Below are 24,057 nucleotides of genomic sequence, written 5' to 3'. Positions count from 1 at the left end.
CTCTCTGCCTACTTGTGATCTCTGTCTGTCAAATAAATAAAATCTTTAAAAAAATATTCAATTTTTTCTTATGTTTTGGAAGCACAAACATTGGTCAAAGTTCTCTTTGCTATACTCTTCATTAATAAGAGAAAACCCATTCTTTCTCCTCTGGGAGGCTGGCTGTGACCAGCTAGACATAGGACTCATGCATTTTTCACAGCTCCCTTCACAGATGGAAATAGCTCCTCCAGTCCCTTTCCCCGCCTCCTGGCCTTGACTTGTGACAAGGAAAGCATAATCACCCTTCCTGTGGCTCAGCTCACAGGGGTGTTGGGGTGGAGGAGGTGCGGAGCAAAGGAGGGACCAGAATGAGCTCATGGGGGAGAAGCAGTTTTAACACTGAGATCTATAAATATATAAGAGAGAACAGTGTTTTTTTAATCAGTGGTATTTCCGTGTCTGGAATTGATAGGTTTCTGCCATTTTGAGGGTCTCCTGGCTGGTTCCTCCAGCTTCTCCCCTATATTCCACCCTCTAGTGGTGTCAGGGGGACAGGAAGGGGCTGGTATCACATGGGCAGAGCGCCTACTACACGCCAGGCACTCCCACAGACATTGATCAATCCTGACCTTACAGAGAAGGAGCCATCATCTTTCTCAGGTAGATAACTGGAATGGAGGCTCAGACTGCTTACAAATTGAAATGACTTGCCCAGGGTCACACAGCTTGTGAGCGCTGAGTTTAGGAGCCAAGTCTGTCTGGATCAAAGCTTTGCTCTCAGCAACCCGATCAGGGGCCTCCCCAGTGGAGCGGTCTTCCATGCCCTGGGATGGGGAAGGGGTCCTTGGCCGCAACAACCAGTCCTCCAGGGAAAGCTGCTCTGGTCCTACACCTGAGCACACTTGGGCAGCTGCGCCTTTCCCAGCCTCCAGCCCCGGGGCCACCTGAAGCTCACGAGACCTCCTCGTTCTCAGCCAGGACTGACTTACTGTTCATGCCCACACATGGCCTTGGGTAGGGGACAGACAGGGTGAGTGGAAGCCTTCCCTGCAGGGGTGAGTCTCTAATTCTGGGATTGCAGATATTAAGGGAAGGGGAAAGGAAACAGGAAGGGCTCGTCTGAGGAGGACCTTCCTAAGGACCCCTGAGATCGCTCATGCAGGCAGCCCCCTGATTGAGGGCAAGAGGGCAGAACACCCAGAGTGAGAGATTCGTGTGTTAAGATACATCTAACAGATTCATTCCCTCAGCACCCCCAACTCTTGAAAGGATCCCCCGTTGACAGATAAGGAGATTGAGACTCAGAACAGAAAACTTGCCCAGTTTATAACTTGTACAAGTAAGAGTGTTCCAGAAGTCCACACCCAACCATGATGCAGCATCACCACACACACACACACACACACAAAAGGTGCCCAGTGCCGCCCAGTGGCTTTATCAGGACCCTCCCCGCAGCAGATTGGCCACAGCTGGGCCTCTGTTCACGTCAAGCCCCGTGGGTTGGGGAAGGTAGGTCACATGTGGACAGAGCCCCTTTTATAGCTCCGCAACCCTAGCGGGCTATCTTCTGCCACCTGACCCGCCAGCTGCCACTTGTCCCAGCTGTGCCTGTTCATCATGGAGAAGATCCTTGTCCTTCTGCTCGTGGCCCTTGCAGTGGTCTATGCAGTTCCTGACCCTAGGGGCATCATTATCAATCTGGTAAGAGGGCTGTCGGGGGAGGAGTCATCTGAAGATCCAGATGGGGATATTTATGGGCCCAGCACGCTTCCGCTGCGTTACTCTGCTCAGATGGGATTTTTAAAATTTAGATCTTTACCTCTAATGTCTCCACCCCGGGGCTGCCTGGATCCCTAGAGGTGAGGCATCTCTCCCTTTACTGCCCAGGTCTACCCTGTGCCTCTTCCCCCTGCGGTGGTGGTTGTGGGGTGGGCGGCTCAGACTAAGCTGATCAGCAGGGAGCATGCTCAGAGCAGTGGTTGGACCTGGCTGAGGGAGCTTTATAAAAATCCAGAGCCTTGGGGTGCCTGGGTGGCTCAGTGGTTAAGCGTCTGCCTTCGGCTCAGGTCACAATCCCAGAATCCTGGGATTGAGCCCCGCATCAGCTCCCTGATCTACAGGAAGTCTGCTTCTCCCTCTCCCATTCCCCCTGCTTGTGTTCTTTCTCTCACTGCCTCTCTGTCAAATAAATAAATAAAATCTTAAAAACAAAAACAAAAAAAACCTAGGTCCCTGTGCTGGAAACTCTGGCTCAGAAGGTCCAGCTAAAGTTTAAAAAGCTTCCCCAGTGACTGTGGCTTCTGACCTTGAGTGACACACACTGTTCCAAAGGCCTCAGGAACGTTTGGCTCTCATACTAAGCACGCGAGATTACTACTATTAGCATCAAACCCGTTTGCAGATGGAAAGCAGTTGTAGAGAAAAGTGAAGCCACCTGCTTGAGGTCATGCCGCTGGAAAGCATTGAGCAGGGATGGGAGAGCCCTGGCTGATGGCCCCAGAGCCCTGCTCTCCCACTGCCCTTTGCCTCCTCTGTACCCAAGGGTTCTTTTCTTTCTTTCTTCCTTCCTTCCTTCCTTCCTTTCTTTCTTTCTCTCTTTCTTTCTTTCTTTCTTTTTTTTAAGATTTTATTTATTTGACAGAGAGATAGGAGAGGGAACACAAGCAGGGTGAGTGGGAGAGGGAGAAGCAGGCTTCCTGCTAAGCAGGGAGCCCGATGTGGGACTCGATGTGGAGCTGGATGCGAGGACCCTGGGATCATGACCCGAGCAGAAGGCAGACTCTTAACTACTGAGCCAACCAGGCGTCCCTACCCAAAGGTTCTTAATTCAGGGGCTTGGGTGGCTGGGAGGGGCCAGGATCCGCCTGAGGTTGTAGGTAAAAGTTTGTCCAGGGAGCGGGGAGTTTTCCAGGTCCTCCACCTCCATAGACTCCTCAGGAGAAGGCGGGATCCAGGGTCTAGAGACCCTGTTCTGGGTCACTTGTGCACATTCCAAGGGAACACTGAGGCAGAGCGTGACTTGCCCAGGATTACCCAGAGAGCTGGCAGTGCCACGGGTACTAGAACCCGTGTCCCGTTTCGCAGCCACGACACTGCCCGCTTCTCCCACGACTCGGGGCGGAGGGGGAACGGACGGGCCGCCACCCGCTACACGGCTTCCTCTACACACGTCCGCACCGGGGGAGGCACTGTCAGCGGTAGAGGGTCGTGGCGTTGGGGGTGGGGCAGAGGAGGGACAAAGGCGGGGGGAGGGGCCCCGGGCTAACTCCGCCCCCACTGCCCTGCCGGGCAGGAAGACGGCGAGCTCTGCCTGAACAGCGTCCAGTGCAAGAGCAAGTGCTGCCACCGGGACACCGGGCTGAGCCTGGCCCGCTGCGCGCCCAAGGCCAGCGAGAACAGCGAGTGCTCTGCCAAGGTAGGTGCCGGCGGGAAGGGGGACAGCTCAGAGGAGGAGGGCCCTCTGGCTTGTGGGTAGGATCAGGGAGTGGGGAGGAGGAGCCCGGACACTGAACGCTGCGATTAAGAGGGGGAGGTCAACAGGCTTTAGAGCACTTTCCCATCCGCTCAACTCTTTTGATCCTCACAACTGACCAGTGAGGTGGGTGCGGGCGGGGATTTGTCATGCCCATTTCGCGCATGGGTAAATAGAGTCTACCCCAGGGAGATTAGCTAGTAAGCACAAATGAGGTTGAGTGGGACCCAGAACCTGGGTCCTCCGGGCCCACAGCGCCCCCTGGCGTCGTAGTCGGGAGGAGACAGATTGAAAAGGGACGCGGGCCTGGTGTTCTCAGGGTCAGGCCCCGGTGGGCGGGCTATGCCCAAAGGAGCCCCCCACCAGCCTGTGACTATACTGGCTCTGTGTCTTTGCAGACGCTTTATGGGGTATACTACAAGTGTCCCTGTGAGCGGGGCCTGACCTGTGAGGTGGACAAGACCATCGTGGGCTCCATCACCAATACCAACTTCGGCATCTGCCTCGATGCCGGCGGCTCCAGGGAGTAAAACCCCTGAAGGATGCTCCTCCCGACCACCTCTCCCTGGCTGTCCTCCCACGCCCCCTTGACCAGCACCTCCCTTTTCTGATTGGATTCTCAGCAATTAAAGCTCTTCCTGCAACCTTCCCTGGGCTCCTGAATGTTCTTGCTGAATCAGTGTCTTCCTTGACGTCACATCAAGCTTTTGTATCATCAAGGCAGGTGTCAGGTCAGGCGAAGGACAGATGGGTCTGGGACCAGGTAGGGAGAGGCTGGACAGCCTGGAGACAAGGTTGTGAAGCAGCCACACTGGGAATCTCTCCCTCTGGGGCCCAATCACACCTCCCTGGGATGCCCTCCATGGCCCTCAAGTTCTCAGACAGGTTCATGTGCACACACACACATGCACACACTTCTAGTGGGGAGTTAGAATGGCCCATATTCCTGCCCTGCATCAAAACTTCCCAGTCCTTGTCCTGGGTTCATACCTCCGTTCTGGGCCCAATTCCCAAGCTGACACAACCCATGTGTTAGGGGCTCAGACCACTAACAATGGCTGCAGGCTGACTCTGTGCTAGCAAATTCTCACATTGATCCAGGAGGGAGAATTTATTGACTGTCTAGATTAACTAATGTTCAGAGAGGTTCAGTAACTTTCTCAATGTCACATAATTCAAAAAAGTTGGCACTACATCCATCAATCTTCATCCCCCTACCCTTTCTACAATTCCTGGTTCTTTCTCAATTACTCATACTAAGACAAATGAGTGGAATTGTAGGGAATTTGGGTGCTTTTTTTTTAAGATTTTATTTATTCATTTGACAGACAGAGATGACAAGTAGGCAGAGAGGCAGGGAGAGAGAGAGGAAGGGAAGCAGACTCCCCACTGAGCAGAGAGCCCTACTTGGGGCCCAATATCAGGACCCCGAGATCATGACCTGAGTCAAAGGCAGAGGCTTTAACCTACTGAGTCACCCAGGCGCCCCTTGGGTTTGGTTCAAAAAATGTTATAGCCCCTAGAGCCACCAAGCCTGGGTTGCCTTAGGCAATACTGAGGTCCCCGTCACTGAGCTGTGCAAGTGGAAATTCACAGACCCTCAATGGGGATGCAGGAGAGAAGATTCACACAAAGAAGTAAGAGAGTAAGGGGCAGCTGGGTGGCTCAGTCATTAAGTGCCATCAGCTCAGGTCATGATCCCAGGGTCCTGGATTGAGCACTACATCAGGCTCCCTGCTCTGCTGGGAGCCTCCCTCTCCTACTCGCCCTGCTTGTGTTCCCTCTCTCGCTGTGTCTCTGTCAAATAAATAAATAAAATATTAAAAATCCCAGAAGAAGAAGAAAACAAACTAATTAAAATTGAGATGTTCTCCCAGCCTCAGGATTTTGTAGCTCATGGTTAATGAATTAGGTTTCTGAGGCAGAACTAGATTTACCTGAAGGGAAAAAAAAGTCTATGTCATTATGGCTTAAATGACTAGGGACACAAATTTCCCACACATCCAGACGTCTGGAGGTAGAAGTGAGGCATCTGTTTGGATGCTGGCTGCCCTGCCGTTCTCGAACCTCCTCTCAACTGGCAGTTGCCTTTCCGACAGCTCCTAACGTCATGTTCTCCCCCCATATTCAAAGTTAGGAAGCATAGAGTAGAGGATGGGTGTACAGAGGGGTGAAGTCAGAGTGTTTCTCTTAGCAGGCCTTCTTATCTCGCCCAAAAGCCTCCAGGCTGACCTCTCCTTATCGGAATGTCTCCAACTGGGTCACATTACCACCTCTGGCCCCAAGGGAAGATGGAAAAGCAAGTGCTGGGCAGAGGGTATGGGATCACCATGACTGGCTTGGACTATATGATCCCTCTCCTAGGGCTGGCCACAGTACTGCCCCAACAGCACCGGGGTTCAGTGAGCAAGCAAGGTGGGCAATGGCTGTTGGGGACCCAAGTAAGTGTCTGTCATGCCTAAGTGAGGGCTCAACCAGAATAGCTTTTTTTTTTTTAAAGATTTTATTTATTTTTGCAAAAGAGAGAGAAGAAATGACGAGGGAGGGGCAGAGGGAGAAGCAGTCTCTCCACTGAGCAAGAAACCTCATGCAGGATTCGATCCCAGGACCCTGGAATGATGACTTGAGCTAAAGGCAGACACTAAATGGGCTGAGCCACCCAGGTGTCCCAGAGTAGCTTTCAGTACCGTAACCCAGTAGGGGTCTCAGGCCCGAGACAGGGTTGGGTCATACTCCTTGGTGCCCACATTCAGCCCTGGGTGGAATCTGTATTCATTTGCTTCTTCACACATCCGAATGACCATAGTGTCCACCACTGTGTTACAGACTGTGAAGGACTCAAGGGAAATGTCTCTCATTTCCCGGGATGAGTGGGAAGTTGGGCTCTGTGGGAAGCAAAAGGCAAAGATCCCAACCCCCTGTTCCTTTAATAAAGTATTAAATCCTTTCTATTTGAACTCTTTGGAGTGGTTCTTGTTTTTCTACACTAATACAAGACTGCTGGGAGAAAGGGAGCATTTGTTGTCCTGTTGTTGTTGTTCAAAAGCACCTTCCTCTCACCAAGCCTGGAGCCCAGAGGAGTCTTCATTGTCTAATTCCCACAAAGATGTCCTCTGATGGCGGGAGGGATGCCTGGGTGGTTCAGTCAGTTCAGTGTCTGCCTCTTGATTTTGGCTCAGGTTGTGATCTGAAGGTTGTGAGATGGAGCCCCATGTCAGCCTCTGAGTTCAGCATGGAGCCTGCTTAAGATTTTGTCTCCTCTCCCTCTGCCCCCTCCCCACCCCACACCCACACCCCCGCATGCGCACTCTCTCCATAAAAAAAAAGATGTCCTGTGGGTTGTAGCCTTGCAATTGACATACCTTATCTTAATATCCTAATCCCAGGAGCTCCCCATCTTGCTGTAACTTTTTTCTCTAAATCTGCTAGAAATTCAGCTATATAAGCAAGCAGGGGCATTTGCAGGCTTGAATCCATAAAAGATTCCTAATGCCGAACACTGTAGTAGACATATGCTGTCTAATATGGTACCGATTACCCACACGCTGAGCCCTTGAGGTATGGCTCACCTGAACTGGGATAAGTGTAAAATACAAACTGGGTTTGGAAGTCCCATTACCAAAAAAAGAATGCAAAATATCTCAAATATTTTACATGTTGAAATATTATTTTTGATTGAGTTATAATTAAAAATATTATCCTACAACCCAGCAATTGCACTACCAGGTTAAAAACATAGTAATTTGAAGGGGCACATGCACCTCATGTTTATAAAAACAATGTCCAATAGCCAAAACAGAGAAAGAGCCTAGATGTCTAACGACAGATGAATGGATGAAGATGTGTGTGTGTGTGTATAAAATGGAATATATATATATAATGTGTATGTATGTATATAATGTATATAATTATACATTTATAATTATACAATTATAATATATATATTATATATATTATTATATTATTATTATATTATTATATATTATATTATATTATATATATAATATATATTATATATATATTATATATTATTATATTATTAATATATTATTATATATATTATAATTATACAATTATAATATATATACATTATATGTATATAATGTGTGTGTATAAAATGGAGTATATATATATAATGGAATATTTCTCAGCCATCAAAAGGAATGAAATCTTGCCATTTGCAATGATGTGGATGGAACTAGAGGGTGTTATACTAAGCAAAATATGTCCGTTGGAGAAAGACAAATACCATATGATTTCACTCACATGTGGAATTTAAGAAACAAAACAGATGAACATAGGGGAAGGGAAGGAAAAATAAAATAAGATGAAAACAGAGAAGAACACAAACCATAGAGACTCTTTTTTTTTTTAAGGTTTTATTTATTTATTTGACAGAGAGAGATCACAAGCAGGCAGAGAGGCAGGCAGAGAGGGAGAGGAAGCTGGCTCCCCACGGAGCAGAGAGCCCGATTCGGGGCTCGATCCCAGGACCCTGAGATCATGACCTGAGCCGAAGGCAGAGGCTTAACCCACTGAGCCCCCCAGGTGCCCCAAGAGACTCTTAACTATAGGAAACACACTGAGGGCTGCTGGAGGGAATGGATTAACTGTGAGTGATGGGCTTTAGGGAAGACACCTGATATAATGAGCACTGAGTGTTATAAGTAATTGATGAATCACTAAATTCTGCCTCTGAAACTAATAGTACAGTGTATGTTAACTAAATTGAACTTAAATAAAGAATTTTTAAAAAATAAATAAAATATACTATCAAAATTGGTTCCACTTTTAAAATATGGGCATTAGAAAATTTTAAATTACATATGAGGCTCATATTTCACTTCCACTGAGCAGTGCAGCTATTTTAAGCTGAAAGCATTTGAGAATAAGCTTTTTTTCTGAAGCCCCTTGTCTGCCTAAAAACAGAGCCTCCCAAAAGAACTCAACTCATAAATTTCCTTCTGGGGAGGTTTCTTGCAACCAGGAAAGATTGACTCCTATCTCTGGAGTCTTACCACTGGAGAAGTCAGCACCACATCTAAACAGACATTGTCACAAAGCTATCATATAGGTGCCTGGGTGGCTCAGTGGGTTAAGCCTCTGCTTTTGGCTCAGGTCATGATCTCAGGGTCCTGTGATCAAGCCCCACATCAGGCTCTCTGCTGAGCAGGGAGCCTGCTTCCCCCCCCGCCTCTCTGCCTGCCTCTCTGCCTACTTGTGATCTCTCTCTCTCTCTGTCAAATAAATAAAATATTTGAAAAAAAAAAACTATCATATCTATCATCTACTCTCCTAAGGGCCCATTTATCTTTTTTAAAAGTAATTCACTTTCCCCTAAGTGCCCTTTCTTCCCAACCCTTCCCCTATTAAGAAGCCATTTTCCAAAGTGTCCTTCTCCCATTCCTCTTCTCCAATTAAGATGGTATATATGTCCCAGATTCTAACTGCCTCATTGAGTCACCTTTTTCTGTAAATTCCTCCCACATATGTATGTGAATAAAAATCTGTCTGGGGGGTGCAGTGCCTGGGTGGCTCAGTTGGTTAAGCGTCAGCTCAGGTCATGGTCCCAGGGTCCTGGGATGGAGCCCTGCATCGGGCTCTCTGCTCAGCAGGAGGCCTCCTTCTCCCTCTCCCACTCCTCTTGCTTGTGTTTCCTCTCACTGTCTCTCTGTCAAATAAATAAATAAAATCTTTAGGAAAAAAACAAAAAAACCCTGTCTTGGGGCACCTGACTGGCTCAGTTGGTTAAACATCCAACTCTTGATTTCAGTTCAGGTCATAATCTTGGGGTCTTGGGATCAAGCCCCACACCAGGCTACCCACTTGGCAGGGAGTCTGCTTGTCTCCCTCTGCCCCTCCCTCTGCTCCCTCTCCCTCTGTCTCACAAATAAATAAATCTTAAAAAAAAAAAAAACCCAAACCTGTCTTTTCTCTTGCCAATCTGTTTTTTTTTATGATTTTATTTGTTCACTTGAGAGAGAGAGACAGAGAATGATTAGTGGGAGAGGCAGAAGGAGAAACAGGCTCCCCACTGAGCAAGGAGCCCAATGTGGGGTTCCATCCAAGGACCCTGAGCCAAAGGCAGACGCTTAACTGAGTCGCCCAGATGCCCCGCCAATCTGTTTTTTTGTCAGTTTAATTTACAGACCCCCCCCCAAACATGAACCTAAGAGGGTAGAGGGAAAGTTTTCCTCCCTTGCATGAAACTAGTTGAATCATATCAGCAATATCACCCCCCTCCCCTACCAAATTTGAAGACATTGGGTATCCTTGGAGGCTGGGTTTTCAGCCTGCAATCTCTCCTTCCAAGGGCATTTCCTAGACTTTCTCCAAATAAGGGGAACTCACGTACTGCTATGTACTATAATGCCATGTCTTTCTGATGTACATATAACACTGAGTATCTGTCTGACACATTGAGTACAGGAGCAATTTCTACCAAGATATGGGTTATAGTGTCACTAGGAGTTACAGGGGGTGCTCTAAGCGAACCTCAGTTTCCTTCTCCACTCCTGAGCTCTTGCATCCTGGGGGGGCACCCTTGGCTTAGGTCTGGGGCTCACTTACCCAGGAGCGTAGCCAAGTAGGGAACTTTGGGTCCATAATCTGAATTATTTATCTCCAAAATGTCACCCGAATACAGCAGGGCTGCTGTGAAGCCTGCTTCTGCTGAGAATTCGCGACACATGCAGCAGGAGAGCTCGTAACTGGCTCGAAAGGCTCTCACAACCAGCTGTACAATTTCCTGAAACTCCACTTGATTCATTTTCTGCCCAGAAATCCCCACAGCACAACAGGTGTTTCCATCTTTCTTTTCCTCAAGCTCTTTCCTTGGCTCTACTTTCGTTCTCAACCCTCCTTTCTCTTCTGGTCTCCCAGAAGAGTCCAGAGTCCAGCTTGAAAGTTGTGTGACTGGGAGCAAGTTGCTCAGTCCGTCTCGGGCTCCTCCTTTCCCCCATAAAATAGGGGTGATAACAGTTCTGATCCCTCATAAGGTTTTTTGTAGGATTAAATGAGATCATGTGTGTAAGGTATCTAGCACTACCCTGGCATACAGTAAATGCTCCATATATACACTGACAATTTTTTTTTTTTTTAATAATCTCTACACCCAATATGAGGCCTGTTCTCATGACCCGGAGATCAAGTTTTGCGTGCTCTACCAACTGAGACCGGCAATTCTTTATACACTTTTGTCTTGTACATTTTCTTTCACATTTCTGGTACTGAAGGTCAGGGGAAACCAAGAGTTCTGGTGTAAACGGAGCTTTTGGAGGGTGGATTATGGAATGGGCTGAAGCCCACTGGGGTGGGGAGGGGAGCTCAAGTCTCCTCTGGGGACTTTCATTCATGCCCCAACAGGGGACTGGGCCAAGCCTAAGCTTCCTGCCTCTCTGTGATCCTTCACTCCCCCCAGCAATCTGTGTAATGCCCATTCCAGCCTGGCCTCCCCAGCCCCCAGTGCCAGGGGCAGCAAACATTGAAAACTATTTCAATAATGATGCATCATCCCTCCATCCCACACTTTCCTGCTGGTGGAGGCTCTCAGAGCTAGGGGCAAGAACATAGTTTTGGGTAGGCATGGGGATTGATGGAGGAGGAGATGGAGGAGGAGGGGGAGACAACAAAGAGGAGGGAGCATTAGGAGAAAATGTTCTTAGCTGACTTCTTTTTATCAATTTTCCTACAACGGCCATACATGATTTTTTTTTTTTAGATTTTATTTATTTATTTGACAGAGAGATCACAAGTAGGCAGAGAGACAGGCAGAGAGAGAGGGGGAAGCAGGCTCCCTGCTGAGCAGAGAGCCCGATGTGGGGCTCGATCCCAGGACCCTGAGATCATTACCTGAGCCAAAGGCAGAGGCTTAACCCACTGAGCCACCCAGGTGCCCCTGGCCATAGATGATTTTAAATGATTTCTCATCTTCAGAAATACACAAGCCAGGTCCAGCAGACAGAGACAACTCATGATACAGGTCTAGGAATGTCTAGGAAAGGGAGGACTTTGACCTTGACCTTAGGGGTTGCTTTGCCCTCAGCCCTAAGAGGCAGCCCTCACTCCCACCGAGTTTAGCTCTGGGGTCCATCTGCTTGCACACAGCGGTGGAGCCTGGGCTTAAGGGACCCCCCAGACACTGTTCAGTCCGTGCCTACGGTTGCCTTCTCCAGGCTGACCTCTGGGATTGTTGGTGCCCTCCTAGTTTAATCTCTGGAATTACCTTTCCTGTCATTAACCCACACGCCTTCCTGAGTGAATAAACACTCATCCATAGGGGGCCTCCATCTTTTTTCCTTAAGTCCTTTCACGGGCAAACCAACTATGCTCTCATGCACACCCATTTCAGAGGCTACCACAGCCCACCACCTCCAGCCAGGAACACCTGGAGCCCTTGGGAAGGGTGGGCGGAGAACCATGATTGGGACCAGACCTTCTAGCTGTGCCCATTTACAGGGCTACTTTCAAAGTTTGCTGAGATAAACCCTCGAGAGCGGCAACTTATATTAGAAGGAAAAGCCTCGCCAAGCCCCACGCCTCCCACCCGGGATTCCAAGCCTTTGGGGTTAGGTCGGGCGAGGGTGTCCCATCTTGGGTCAGTCCACGGGCTCCCCGAGGCGGCTAGAAGGTGCGGTCGCAGCTCCCTGTCATTGCCACCCTCCTGACCGCCTCGGCCCCTCCTTTCCCGGGGCCCTCCCCGCTCACCCCTACCCTACCCCGGGCGCTGACACCCCAGCATGCGACACCCGCTGCCCTCGGACCTCTTGGCGGCGCAGTGCGACTCACAGCACCTCGGACACCGGGCGGCAGCACCCGCCCTTGCGCTTCTTGCTCCGGATGCAGAGCTCCCCGACGTCCTGCCGGGAGCCGGCACCCGGGGTCTTCCCACTTGCTGGCTCCGCCCCACTTCCCTCGCCGCACGCTCACCTCCAAGCTCACCTCCGCGCCCACTCCCGCCAGGCCCCGCGGTCTGGAGCTGGGGACCGCGGATGTCGGCGCCGGCGGCCCCTCACTTGTGCGGGAGGGGGTTAAAGAGATTTTGCAGGTTTACTTTTAGTGTCCCCCAAAGAGGTTACTTCTCTCGCACGCCTGATCCAGGCCTTCCTGTCTTTGCTTCCCGCGGTTCTTTGAGCTGCACGACCTTCTCGCCGCGAACTCCTACTTAATCCTTTTTTTTTTTTTAATGTCGACTTTTGTCATTCTTTTTTTTTTTTTTAAGATTTTATTTATTTATTTATTTGACATACAGAGGTCACAAGTAGGCAGAGAGGCAGGCAGAGAGAGAGGAGGAAGCAGGCTCTCTGAGGAGCAGAGAGCCCGATGCGGGGCTCCATCCCAGGATCCTGGGATCAAGACCCGAGCTGAAGGCAGAGGTTTTAACCCACTGAGCCACCCAGGCGCCCCTCCTACTTAATCCTTAAAGGGGAGCTTGCTTGTCACCTCCAGGCTCCCTCCTCCACCACACAGACGCACACGCAAACGCGCACACGCGCATATCAGTGATCCCCAGTGCTGGGGTTTAGGACATGACGCGACCTATCACTGCCACCGTCATCTCTCTGTCAGACAAGTTCAGTGTCATTCAACAAGCATTCAGTGCTGAGCCCCTACTGTGTCCGGGCAGCTTGTCGGGCACTGGGAATACAGCTGGGAACAAAACAAACAGAACCGCCCAGAAACGCCATGTTCTGCCCTCCTCCAGCTGACGTTCCAGAGCAGCTGTCCCGTAGAACTTTTGGCAATGACCAAAATGTGCTTTTTCTGCCAGTTCCGGTTTGGTAATCACTAGCCACATACGGCTAATGAACACTTGAAATGTGGCGAGGGGGTACTGAGGAGCTGAATTTTAAGTTTTCCTTAATTTTAATTAATTGTAATTTAAGTAACTCCAGGGATTTGTGACTACGCTATTGGACAAGGGCACGCAGTTCTAGGGGAGAAGACAGGTAATAAATAAGTGAAATATGGGGCGCCTGGGTGGCTCAGTGGGTTAAAGCCTCTGCCTTCCTCTCAGGTCATGGTCCCAGGGTCCTGGGATCAAGCCCTGCATGGGCTCTCTGCTCAGCAGGGAGCCTGCTTCCTCCTCTCTCTCTCTGCCTACTTGTGATCTCTGTCTGTCAAATAAATAAAATCTTTAAAAAAAATAAATAAGTGAAATAGATCGGGTGTCACAGACAAAACATTGAAGAAGGAAGCCATAAGCAAAAAATACTGTGTGATTCTATTATATGAAGTTCAAAAACAAGCAAAAGTAATCTACAACAAAAGAGGTCTGGAGAGTGTTATCTTTGGGACCCAGTGACTGGCAGCCAGAGTAAGGGAGCCTTGTGGGGTTGCTGGTAGTATCTTGATCTGGGTGGTGTTTGTGAGGATGTTTGCATGGGTTTTAAATTCACTGATTTTAATGTAAAATCAACATTTGGGCATTTTACTGTACCTAATTTTTACCTAACATATATGTGTTAGTATTAATTAATAATTACTACTTATACATGTGTGATCATCTCTATTATGTCTGACTAAGTACTACAAAGGAAATAAAGCAGGAGGGGGCTGGACTGGCAATAGCCTCTTACTGGTCTCCCTGATTCCACTCTTCTTGGTAACCCAGCCCAGGACTCTGACCTCCACCTCTCAAGGGTCTCCCCCCACCCCCACCTTCCCCAATTCCTCCCAGAACAGGAGAAATCTTTTTTTTTTTTTAAGATTTTATTTACTTATTTGACAGATAGAGATCACAAGTGGGCAGAGAGGCAGACAGAGAGAGGGGGAAGTAGGCTCCCCGCTGAGCAGAGAGCCCGATGCAGGGCTCGAGCCCAGGACCCTGGGATCAGAACCTGAGCCGAAGGCAGAGGCTTTAACCCACTGAGCCACCCAGGCACCCCAGGAGAAATCTTTTTTTAAAGGTAAATCCTATCATGTCATTCCCTTGCTTCAAAGCCTGCAAGGACTTCCTAGGGCATTTAGATACTGAAATGCTTTGTTGGACCTGCAAGGTTTCCTCATCCCAGGGCTGCCTGCCCATCACTAGATCTCTTGCTCCCTCACCCCCAAGACATGCACGCACACATGCACACACATGCGCACACATACACCAGGCAGCCACCACTGGGGATCTGAATGCACCAGATTCACCTGGCCCCTGGCCATTTGCACTTGCTGGTGCCTCTGCCCAGAACATGCTGGCCTGTGAGCCCTATCTGGCTGCCTCCCACTGAGGCCTCCCTTGAACACCCAGCTCCAGCAGCCGCCATCAGTTGGCCTCACTATGTTCACAACACTAGGATTCTCTAAAATTATCTTCATCTTTCTCTTTCTCCTTTTGTTTTTAACTTTCTGTCTCCCTCCTGTTCCAACCTAAGTTCCAGGGGACAAGTCTCTTTCCCTATTTTGTTCACTGCCATATTTCTTAGCCCATAGGACTAAAGTCCTCACACACAGTAGGTGCTGAATGCTTAGGTGCTGCATACGTGAGAATATTATAATACTCTATACCTTTAGGTCTTTGTTGAAATTGCACTTGGTCTGTAAGATCTGCCCTATGCACACTGTCTCAAACTCCACCCTCTCCTTACACCCCCATACCTGAAGCCCCTTCCCTGTTTGCTTTGTCACCAGGTGTGTATCGCCTGGGCTATATAAATATTATCCCTATTTGCCTCCTCCAGTGGAATGTCAGCTCTACAAGGGCACAGCTTTTTGGTCTTGCTCACAACCCCATCCCTAGCACCTAGAAAGATAATTTCCATATATAGTAAAATTTGTTGAATGAATGAATGAATGAATGAATGAATGTCTCTCTTACCAGATGTGAGCCTGGGGCAGGGAGTCCTGAGTCATATTCACCTGTGCGGTGGCAGCATCTAGCACAGTCCTGGCATAGCTCCCACAATTAGAATGGGTTTTCTTTCTCCCCGACATCCTCCCCCCAACCTTCCCCACTGCCGGCGTCTTTCGGCTTTTGCCTGCATCAGCCTCTGTGCCCACCCAGCTCCCCAGTCAGCACGGGTCTGGGCACAGTGACTGTATGCTCCAGGTCCTTGCCGAGTAATCGATTTGTCCCTCGTAAAAATGAGCTGCTATGAGGGGGAAGCAAAAAGGAGGGTGAGGATGGGCAGGGGCAGCAGCAGGTGCGTCAAGGCCCAGAGCAGGTGGTGGGCTTCAAAGGACCATCGGAGTGCCCTGGCATGTGACTCGGGCCTGGAGGGGAGCTAATGAAGTGTGAATGCCCATTCCTAGGGTTGACTGGAGAGGCGGCTGCCAGCTCCCAGGGACAGAAAAACAAGCAATGGGGGTAAAGTGAGAGTTTCCCCAGAAGAGCTGCTGTGTCCTGGACCATTTTCTGCACTCATCCGGCCACCCGCAGAAGAGTCTAGTCCGCACTCAGGTTCTGGCCCTGGCACAACCTGGGTTCAAATGCCAGCTCCGCTGCCTACTGGCTGTGTGATCTCGGAGGGACTTCTTAATTTCCGAGCGAGACTTTGCTTTTCCTTCTCCATCGGCAACACGTCGGCTAACGCAGTCATCGCAGGGGTGGAGGGAACTTTCAGATTAAATAACAGATACTGTGCTTCACTTGGTGTTGACGCCCAGTATATGGAAGCAGTTCTCATTATCTTTAGAATTCGAAGTTCTTCGAGTTCAAGGGATTTGAAAAGAATCTTTCATGTAATCCGATTGTATATTATTGTTAATAAACAGTATTATGAATATTTTGTTTCTCAGATGAGGTGACTAGGGCCCAGAGAAGTTGCCAAACTTCCCCAAAGTCACAAAGCTATCAATTAACAGAAAATGAGGTTCTAGTTTTCATCTTTCCACTCTCTCCCCAAGAGGCCTTCAATTAGAATTTTTTTTTTTTTTTTTTTTTTTTTTAGGGAGAGAGAGAATGAGAGCATGCAATGGGAAAGAGGGTTGCGGGCAGCAGGAAAAGGGAAAAAGAGAATTTTTTTTTTCAAAGATTTTTATTTCTTTATTTGACGGAGAGAGAGGGGAAGGGAACACAAGCAGGGGGAGTAGGAGTGGGAGAAGCAGGCTCCCCATTGATTCAGGACTCAATCCCAGAACCCAGGGATCATGACCTAAGCCAAAGGCAGATGCTTAACGACTGAGCCACCCAGGCCCCTGAGAATCTTTTTTTTTTTTTTAAGATTTTATTTATTTATTTGACAGCACAAGCAGGCGGAGTAGCAGGCAGAGGGAGAAGGAGAAGCAGGCTCTCCGCTGAGAAAGGAGCCTGATTCTGGGCTCCATCCTAGGACCCCGGGATCATGACCTGAGCCAAAGGCAGTCGCTTGACCAACTGAGCCACCCAGGCACCGGAGAAAGAATCTTAAGCAGGCTCCACACTCAGTGCAGAGCCCCAGGTGGGGCTGTATCCTAGGACCTAAGGTCATGACCTGAGCTGAAATCAAGGGTCCAATGTTTAACTGACTGAAGCACCCAGGTGCCCCTCAATTAGAATTTCAGTAACTCCCCCTCTGGGAAAATTCCTGTATGCCCGGAGGCATCTCTGCAGGCCAGCAGAAGAATTCCAAGCCAGACATTCCAAGACTGTGAGTGGGTTGAGGTGAAGACAGTCCACAAAGTGACAGCCTTGGCGGTGGGAACAGCTGGTAAGATGGAGGGCAGAGCAGCTGGACATTTTCATAGAGGCTGGTAAGTCAAGCTAGGTAATGCCGTGGGCACAAAGTACCCAGGAATCACAGAGGCTTGACACCACACTCGTGAACACATGTGCAAAGTCAGCTGTGAATCAGGACACTCTCGGGGTCACTGTCCTTCACCCAGTGACTTAGTGACCCAGGCACTGCACCCCCCCTCCCCAGCCACCACCTTATCCCACCACCTGGTCATGGCAAAAGAGAACTGGAGAACTCAAAGTTTTTCTGGGTGTTTCATGGAGGGGGAGATCAACTCTTGTCCCATATTGGTTTGGATGTTGGGACCTATCATGCACAAACCAAGACGATAGGAAAAGATTGATTATTGGAACACAGGAAACTTCAGGACAGGTGCGAGGAGATGTGTGTGGCAAGGATGAAGGGGTGTGTGGCTTTGGCTGTTACTGTGGTGATGGGGCCAGAGTGAGGTTTTCACAGAGCAGGCTGGGGCTTGTGTGGTCTGCGCTGCCCACCAGCACCAAGGGAGGAGATGTGTGATTTCTAACCAGCTTGCCTGGTTGTGGCGCCAAAGGGGTTGGAAAGCTATCACTGGGCAGTCATCCAAAAAGTAGTCTTCCTTTTTATTCTGTCACGCTTGGGCTTCTCTGCTTTGGCTCAGAAGTTACACCTGTCACCTCACTGACTAGAAATAGTTACACAGCCCAAGCTACCTGTACAAAAGCAATCCTTCTGGTGCCAAGGATGAAGAAAATGAAAAGGGGCTTGAATTCATAGCATTGTCTCTTGCCTTGTATTGGGGGAAAAGAAGAAGGAAACTATTGGGGGTGGGGGTTAGAGACCTCACCTTAGAAATAAGGCTTCTGAGAGAAAGGATGAGAGCCCATGTCTGGGCAGAGAAAAGGCTGATCAGACGGGAGGAAAAAGCTGTGTTATATGAAAGATCCCAGCCGTCTTCATGATTAAGAGCCTGCCCTCTGGAGCAAGACAGCCTGGGTTCAAATCCCAGCCCCATCCTTTACTCTGAACTCCTGAGAAGGGTACCCTATTTATAAAATGTGTTTATTTATTTATTTTTTTAGTGATCTTTACACCCAACATGGGGCTCAATCTCATGACCCTGAGATGAAGAGTCACATGGTCTTCTGACTGAGACAGCCAGGCGCCCCCCCCTTCCTAAAATAGGGGTAATTATAGTACCTACTCTAAACTTGTAACAATAAAATGAGTTAATATAGATAAGAAAGCACTTTGCGTAGTGTGTGGGACATAAGTGCTCAAGAAATCCTAGCTGTTAGTTATTGTTAGGTGACCCCTGGAACTTCTGTGGCTACTGAGAAGGAATCCAGCCTCAGGGGCATGGAGAGCCTGGATTCAGCCAGACCTGAAGCCCGCCTGCCACTGAACTTCCAGTTCTAACCATGCATGAATTTCCTGATCATCTATACCAGTTTGGGTTGTTTTGGGTACTTGCAGCAGAAAAACTCCTCATTGAAACCCTCATGGGGTGACCTTGAGAGTCATGTAGCTCTCAGCCTCAGTTTTTTTACCCACAAAATGGAACTGATAATATCTGAGAGAGTGGAGAGAGACCTCAGTGCACCAGGTCTTTCCCCCCACCGGCATGAACATTCTGGCATTTACATTATACATTCTCATCAACATTCTCTCAATGATCTCCATCCTGTCCTCCCCTTGGAAAGCATTTCAAAATTCCTTTCCAGTCCTTCCTACCTCATACTCATCCATGAGCACCCCAACATATGCTCTCCAGCCATATTCCTCAACTCTGCCCTTCCTGTAAAGCCCTCCACACTCTTCCAGGACCCCACCTCTTCACTCACCTTCCCCTACCCTGTTCCTCTCCTGCAGTTTGGCCTGAGACCACCACAGACAGGGCCAAACTTTCCCGCCCCTGGACTGGAATAATACCTAGCAGGTTCCCTCTCCCAGGAAGTGCAGACAGAAACCAGGGTCAGGAATTGAGTTTAATGTCTCAGGAGCTGGATCATGAGCAATATGGGGGCTCTTCAGGCCTCTGGCCCCAGGGCAGGGGGTGGTCAGCAATCAGCCTATGTCCTCCTTTAAATCAAATGGCACCGGCGGGAACAGAATGGGTCCCTGGTTATGCAACTCAAGCCGCTTTGGCAGGGGCATATGATGTTGATAGCTCCCTTGGTCTGTGGGAAATGCGAACAAGAGTTGGGGGTCACTGAGGTGCAGGGAAGAAGGAGGCTTTAACATCTCGGGGAGGAGGAACACAAGCATGAGTAAAGGGGTGTCAGCTCTGCCGAGGATAGCTTTATGACTTTAGGCAAGTGAATGAGCTTCTTGGTCTCAGTTTCCTCATCTGTCAAATTGGGATAGTAATAGTAACTTGCCCCACAGGGTGATCATGAGGACTGGATAAAATAGAGCAAGGGGCCATAATTTAAAGACCCTCTGGCCACCCCAGCTGTAGAGTCAGAGGACTGGCTACCTCCCTAGGGCACTGGCAGCTCCCCAGACAGGGACATGGAAGCCGAGCCCATTCTTCTAGAAAGGCGTGGGCCCAGGGCCAGATAAGAAATGATGAGTAGTAACAACATGTACGCTGTGTTCCGCATTTCTGCCGGCTCATAACCAAGCTCCAGTGAGCATCATTGTTGCCAAGACAACCCAGTGAAGTTGTGGTTTTAGCCCCATTTTACAGATGAGGAAACTGAGGCTCAGAGAGCAGAAGTGACCTGGTTGAGGTCACAAAGACAGGAAGTGGAAAAGCTCAGGTCCAGGGCCCCTGGGTGGCTCAGATGGTTAACCGTCCACCTTTGGCTCAAATCATGATCCCAGTGTGCTGGATAGAGCCCTGCATCAGGCTCCCTCCTTAGCAGGAAGCTTGCTTCTCCCTCTGCCTCTGCCACTCCCCCTGTTTATGTGCTGTCTTTCTCTCTCTGTGTCAAATAAAGAACTAAACTCTTAAACAAAGAAACAAACTCAGGTCCCACTCCCAAGCTGTGGTTCAGTCCCCACAGTGCCATGCTCCTCTCAAAAAATTAAGGAAGTGGGGGGACACCTGGGTGGCTCAGTCAGTTAAGCATCTGCCTTTGGCTCAGGTCATGATCCTAGGGTCGTGGGATCAAGTTCCGCATCAGGCTCCTTGCTCAGCGGGGAGCCTGCTTCTCTCTCTGCCTCTGCCTGCCACTTTGCCTGCTTGTGCGCTCTCTCTTTCTGACAAATAAATAAATAAAATCTTTTTTAAAAAAATTAGGGAGGTGGGGGACAGGTAGGGAAGAGTCTCTTCCCATCGACTTTGTCTCAGTGAGTCAGGGGAGAGATGTTCATTCAACAAACATTCGTTGAACCCCTAATATGTGCAGGTACTAAGTTGGGAGGGAGGGGGTTCAGAGGTGAACCTGCTGTAAGCCCACCCCGGAAGGGCTCCTGCCAGTGGTGAAGGTGGAGGGAAAACAAGGCAAATTGGCTGGAGCCATACTGCACTGAGGGTATGAGCTCCATACCCTCCCATGAGGAGCTCCCCTTGGAGCTCCTATGAGCTCCAAGGAGGGAAGGCTTCCCTGAGGAGGTGACTGGAGTTGTCCTGCAGGACAAGTAGGAGCTTGCCGGGAGGAGGAAGGGGTGAGGGCACCCCAAGCAGAGGGTGGGAAAGCAGGGACAGCCACGTGGGCTTTTGTAGCCTCCCCCACCCCTCAAGGCAGAGTCAGCTGCACCAGCCCGGAGCGTCACCTGGAATAAGCACAACATGGCCATTCTGGCCCTGGGGGCACAGAAGGCTCCAGCACGGTCCAGGTCCATCAGGCAGCAGTCACTGGCACACTCAGAGTGGTGGGAGCACTCAGCCCCATTCACCTGTGGGGACAACTGTCACCAGCTCTCTGGTGGTATGCCAAGGAGAGGGAGGGATGGGGGGCATTGTCGAGGCCCCAGGGGTCCAGAAAGAGAAGCCATGAGGTGGTGACCACCAGGTGCCACCCCCCATCCCGCACCCGCCCCAGCAGTGCTCAGAGAAGCAGAAGAACAGGAGGTTAGTACTTCCCTCTCTGCCTCTCCTTTCCTGGGCCTCCATCTCCCTGGTGCTAGGGGAGCAAATACTCACAGATCACACCTTGGTTTGGGGGGTGGGGGTTGCGTGGAAAGAAAGGGACAGGGAGAAAGAAAGGGAGGGGGAGAAAGACAGGGAAGGGAAGAAACAGTGATTGTGCTCAAGAGAGGGAGAAGAGCGAGCGCGGGCAGGTTGATAAGGTGTGGCTGGGGGACCAGGTCTGAGATGGTGGGGGTGGGCACTGGCTCAGGGGAGGTGCTGGTCATAAGACCACTTTCTTTCACCTCCAGGCCCACCGGGGAGGTGAAGCAGAGCTTTGAAGCTCTTTGGGGGTGGGGAGGGACACATTAAGCTTCCAGCCCCGGGAACAAGTCCCCATTTTGGGGTGGTACCCACACCCACCCCCTACTTCACTCTTCAAACCCGACTGGGGCCGCCTGGCTGGTCTGTGATGCCAGACACACACCCCCACCCCCACGCCCACTATAGTAGAAAGTTCAAAATGCTCTTTTGGCTCACCTTCATGAACCTCTTTTTAAAGAGCCGGAAATCGCCCCAGCAAGGGAGCAGGACCCCTACAAGGAGCATGAAGGCTGTGGCCATGGGCCTGGGCGCCAAGGTTCGAGGCTCTGCTGGGGCTGGAGGGGCCGCAGGGATAAACCCCTTGCCTGGCATGTGACCTGGTGCCCCAGGGGCCCGCCCTGGGCTGGAGGTGGAGGGTGAAGAATTTAATGGTCACAGGCTGCTCAGGAACAGAGGCAGACAGAAGCCCTTTCCAGCACCGCCGAGGACTCCCCCCAGGCCCTGGGAAGCTAATGGAATAAGGAAAAGAGCTCCCGTGACACCCTGAGTCAAGCCTTGGACAGACTGGAGTGCACATTTTAGGGGCCCTAGGACCCTCCCTAGGCATGACTTACAAATTGAAAAAAAAAAAAAAAAAACCTGCGAAAGAAACTTTTGCTTTGAAAAATGATGCAAAGTTGATATACCGAAATGAAACGAGCTTCCTTCCTAATAGTCTGACTCTCTCTTTCTCCTTGTCCTTGGTGCCCCCAGCGGCCCCCCACCCTGTATCTTTTGGAGAAGCCAGCGCAACTTCTGGAGCTTTTCACTGGACCTCTCGAGGTCCAGTCTTGCTGTCAGTAAGAAACAGAAAGTAAGACAAGATGGCCTCCAAGACCTAGGATGTGTCTGGTCTGGGTTAGATGATTAATTGTCTAAGATTTTGTCTCTGAATTGTATGAAAAGTCAGGGTGTGGGGACAAAAGGGAGGGGAGGAGAGAGGAAGACTCAGAAGGAAAGGGGGTTTAAGGGACAGCAGCATATAGTGATCAGTGGAATTTCGGGACAGGCACCTTCCTCAGGACATCCCTCTTCATGAAACCCTCACCTCACCTCACACTTGCCTGCTTCTGCTTTTAAAAATCTGCTTTTGGGACACCTGGGTGGCTCAGTGGGTTAGGCGTCCCACTCTTGAGTTTGGCTCAGGTCATGATCTCAGGGTCATGAGATCGAGCCCTGTGTAGGACTCTGCACTCCATGGGGAGTCTGCTTGAGATTCTCTCTCTTCCTCTCTCTCTACCCCTCCCCCTGCCTGCTTTCTCTCTCTCTCCCTCTCTCTAAAATCAATCAATCAATCAATCTTGAAAAAAATTTGCTTTTAAGAAGAGATGTGAGAAGGCCTGGCTCAGTAGGGGGAGCTACAGACCCACTTCTGCCCCTCCCAAATTCATACGTTGAAGCCCTGCCCCCACAATGTGTTGATATATGAAATGGGGACTTGGGGAAGTGATTAGGTTTAGATGAGGTCATGAGGGTTCCCCCCTAAGGGGTTTAGTGCCCTCATAGGAAGAGACACCAGAAGGGCACCTGACTGGTTCACTTGATAGAGCATCTCTACTCTTGATCCGGGATCACGGGTTCTAGCCCCACATTGGTTGTAGAAATTACTTAAAAAAAAAAAAAAAAAAGACACCAGAGAGCTTGATGTCTTTTTCTGTCTGCTATATGAGGACACAGCACAAAATGCAGCCATCTGCAAACCAAGAAGAGGGCTCTCACCAGAACCTGACCATGCTGACACCCTGATTTTGAGGTTCCAGTTTTCAGAACTGTGGGAAATACATCTCTATCATTTAAGCTCCCTCATCTGTGATATTTTGTTATGTTAGCTGGGCTGACAAAAATAGGGGCCTTAAGGCTTTCGTCTGAGAATAAGAGCCTCCACTGTACTCAGAGGGTTTGGGATGCATCAACCCATTTAGATCTCCCTGTATTAGTCAGGGTAATTAACACTATCTGCCACAATAGAGAGCTCCTGAAATTTCAGTGGCTTGGCACAATAATGTCTTATTTACCAGTCATGTAAAATCTGGTATGGAACAGAAGATCTTTCTTCTGTTTTGTAGCTATACCATCTGGAAGACTGGCCTCCAGGGTCATGCTGGAAGGTGGAAGAGAGAGATGGAGAAAGGATACAGACACTTCAGTGCCTCAGCCTGGAGTGACACACACCTCTTCCACTCACAGACCATTGACCAAAACTAGTCACATGACCTCAGCTTCTGCAAGGAAGGCTGGGAAATTCAAGGAAGTCTCAGAGAATTCAGTGTATTCTATCATTTCTGCTGCATAACTCTTAGCCCCATTTTACAGATGAGGAACCCAAAAGTTCAAGGCACAATAACTTGCCCAAATAGCACAATTAAGTCACAGAGCCTTGATACAAACGCAGGGCATTCTAGCTACAGAGCCCAAGCTCTTACCCCTGTCCCACACTGCAGTGGGTGACCTTAAGGCCTTGTTCCCAGTAAAGGGATTTTGTTATCACAGTGTCCTCTCCCTCCAGAAGTCGTGATCTACAGCTCTCCAGACCCGTGGTCTGCTGCTTTGGGCAGCTAGTTACCCACCACGAAGCTCGCAATCTCTCCCAGCCCCACTGT

At 49.6% G+C, this 24,057-nt stretch overlaps 2 protein-coding genes across 3 annotated transcripts; one reads left to right on the top strand and one right to left on the bottom strand.

Annotated features, from left to right (window-relative positions):
• Positions 1 to 1,494: 1,494 nt before the first annotated feature.
• LOC111152192 (colipase) lies at positions 1,495 to 4,102 on the top strand. Of its 2 annotated transcripts, XM_022510582.1 has the most exons (3): positions 1,495 to 1,683; positions 3,275 to 3,397; positions 3,853 to 4,102. In XM_022510582.1, the coding sequence occupies exons 1-3, from the start codon at positions 1,600 to 1,602 to the stop codon at positions 3,982 to 3,984; spliced, it is 339 nt and encodes a 112-aa protein (XP_022366290.1). In that variant the 5' UTR covers positions 1,495 to 1,599; the 3' UTR covers positions 3,985 to 4,102. The 2 variants fall into 2 exon arrangements, with proteins under 2 accessions (XP_022366290.1, XP_022366291.1); XM_022510583.1 differs by lacking the exon at positions 3,275 to 3,397 and having other exon boundaries at positions 1,600 to 1,683; positions 3,853 to 4,097.
• Positions 4,103 to 19,160: 15,058 nt separating this feature from the next.
• Positions 19,161 to 21,718, bottom strand: LOC111152150 (colipase like 2). The gene is made up of 3 exons (XM_022510504.1): positions 21,635 to 21,718; positions 20,800 to 20,922; positions 19,161 to 19,256 (listed from the first exon to the last, which is right to left on the bottom strand). Exons 1-3 carry the CDS (start codon positions 21,716 to 21,718, stop codon positions 19,161 to 19,163), a joined length of 303 nt encoding a protein of 100 aa, XP_022366212.1.
• Between the last annotated feature and the right edge of the window lie 2,339 nt (positions 21,719 to 24,057).

The sequence above is a fragment of the Enhydra lutris genome, unplaced genomic scaffold, assembly GCF_002288905.1.
Source record: "Enhydra lutris kenyoni isolate GAN:26980312 unplaced genomic scaffold, ASM228890v2 scaffoldscaffold28, whole genome shotgun sequence".
Lineage (NCBI taxonomy): Eukaryota > Metazoa > Chordata > Mammalia > Carnivora > Mustelidae > Enhydra > Enhydra lutris.
Note: the sequence above shows the minus strand (reverse complement) of the source record. Positions and strands in the feature narration are given on the sequence as shown.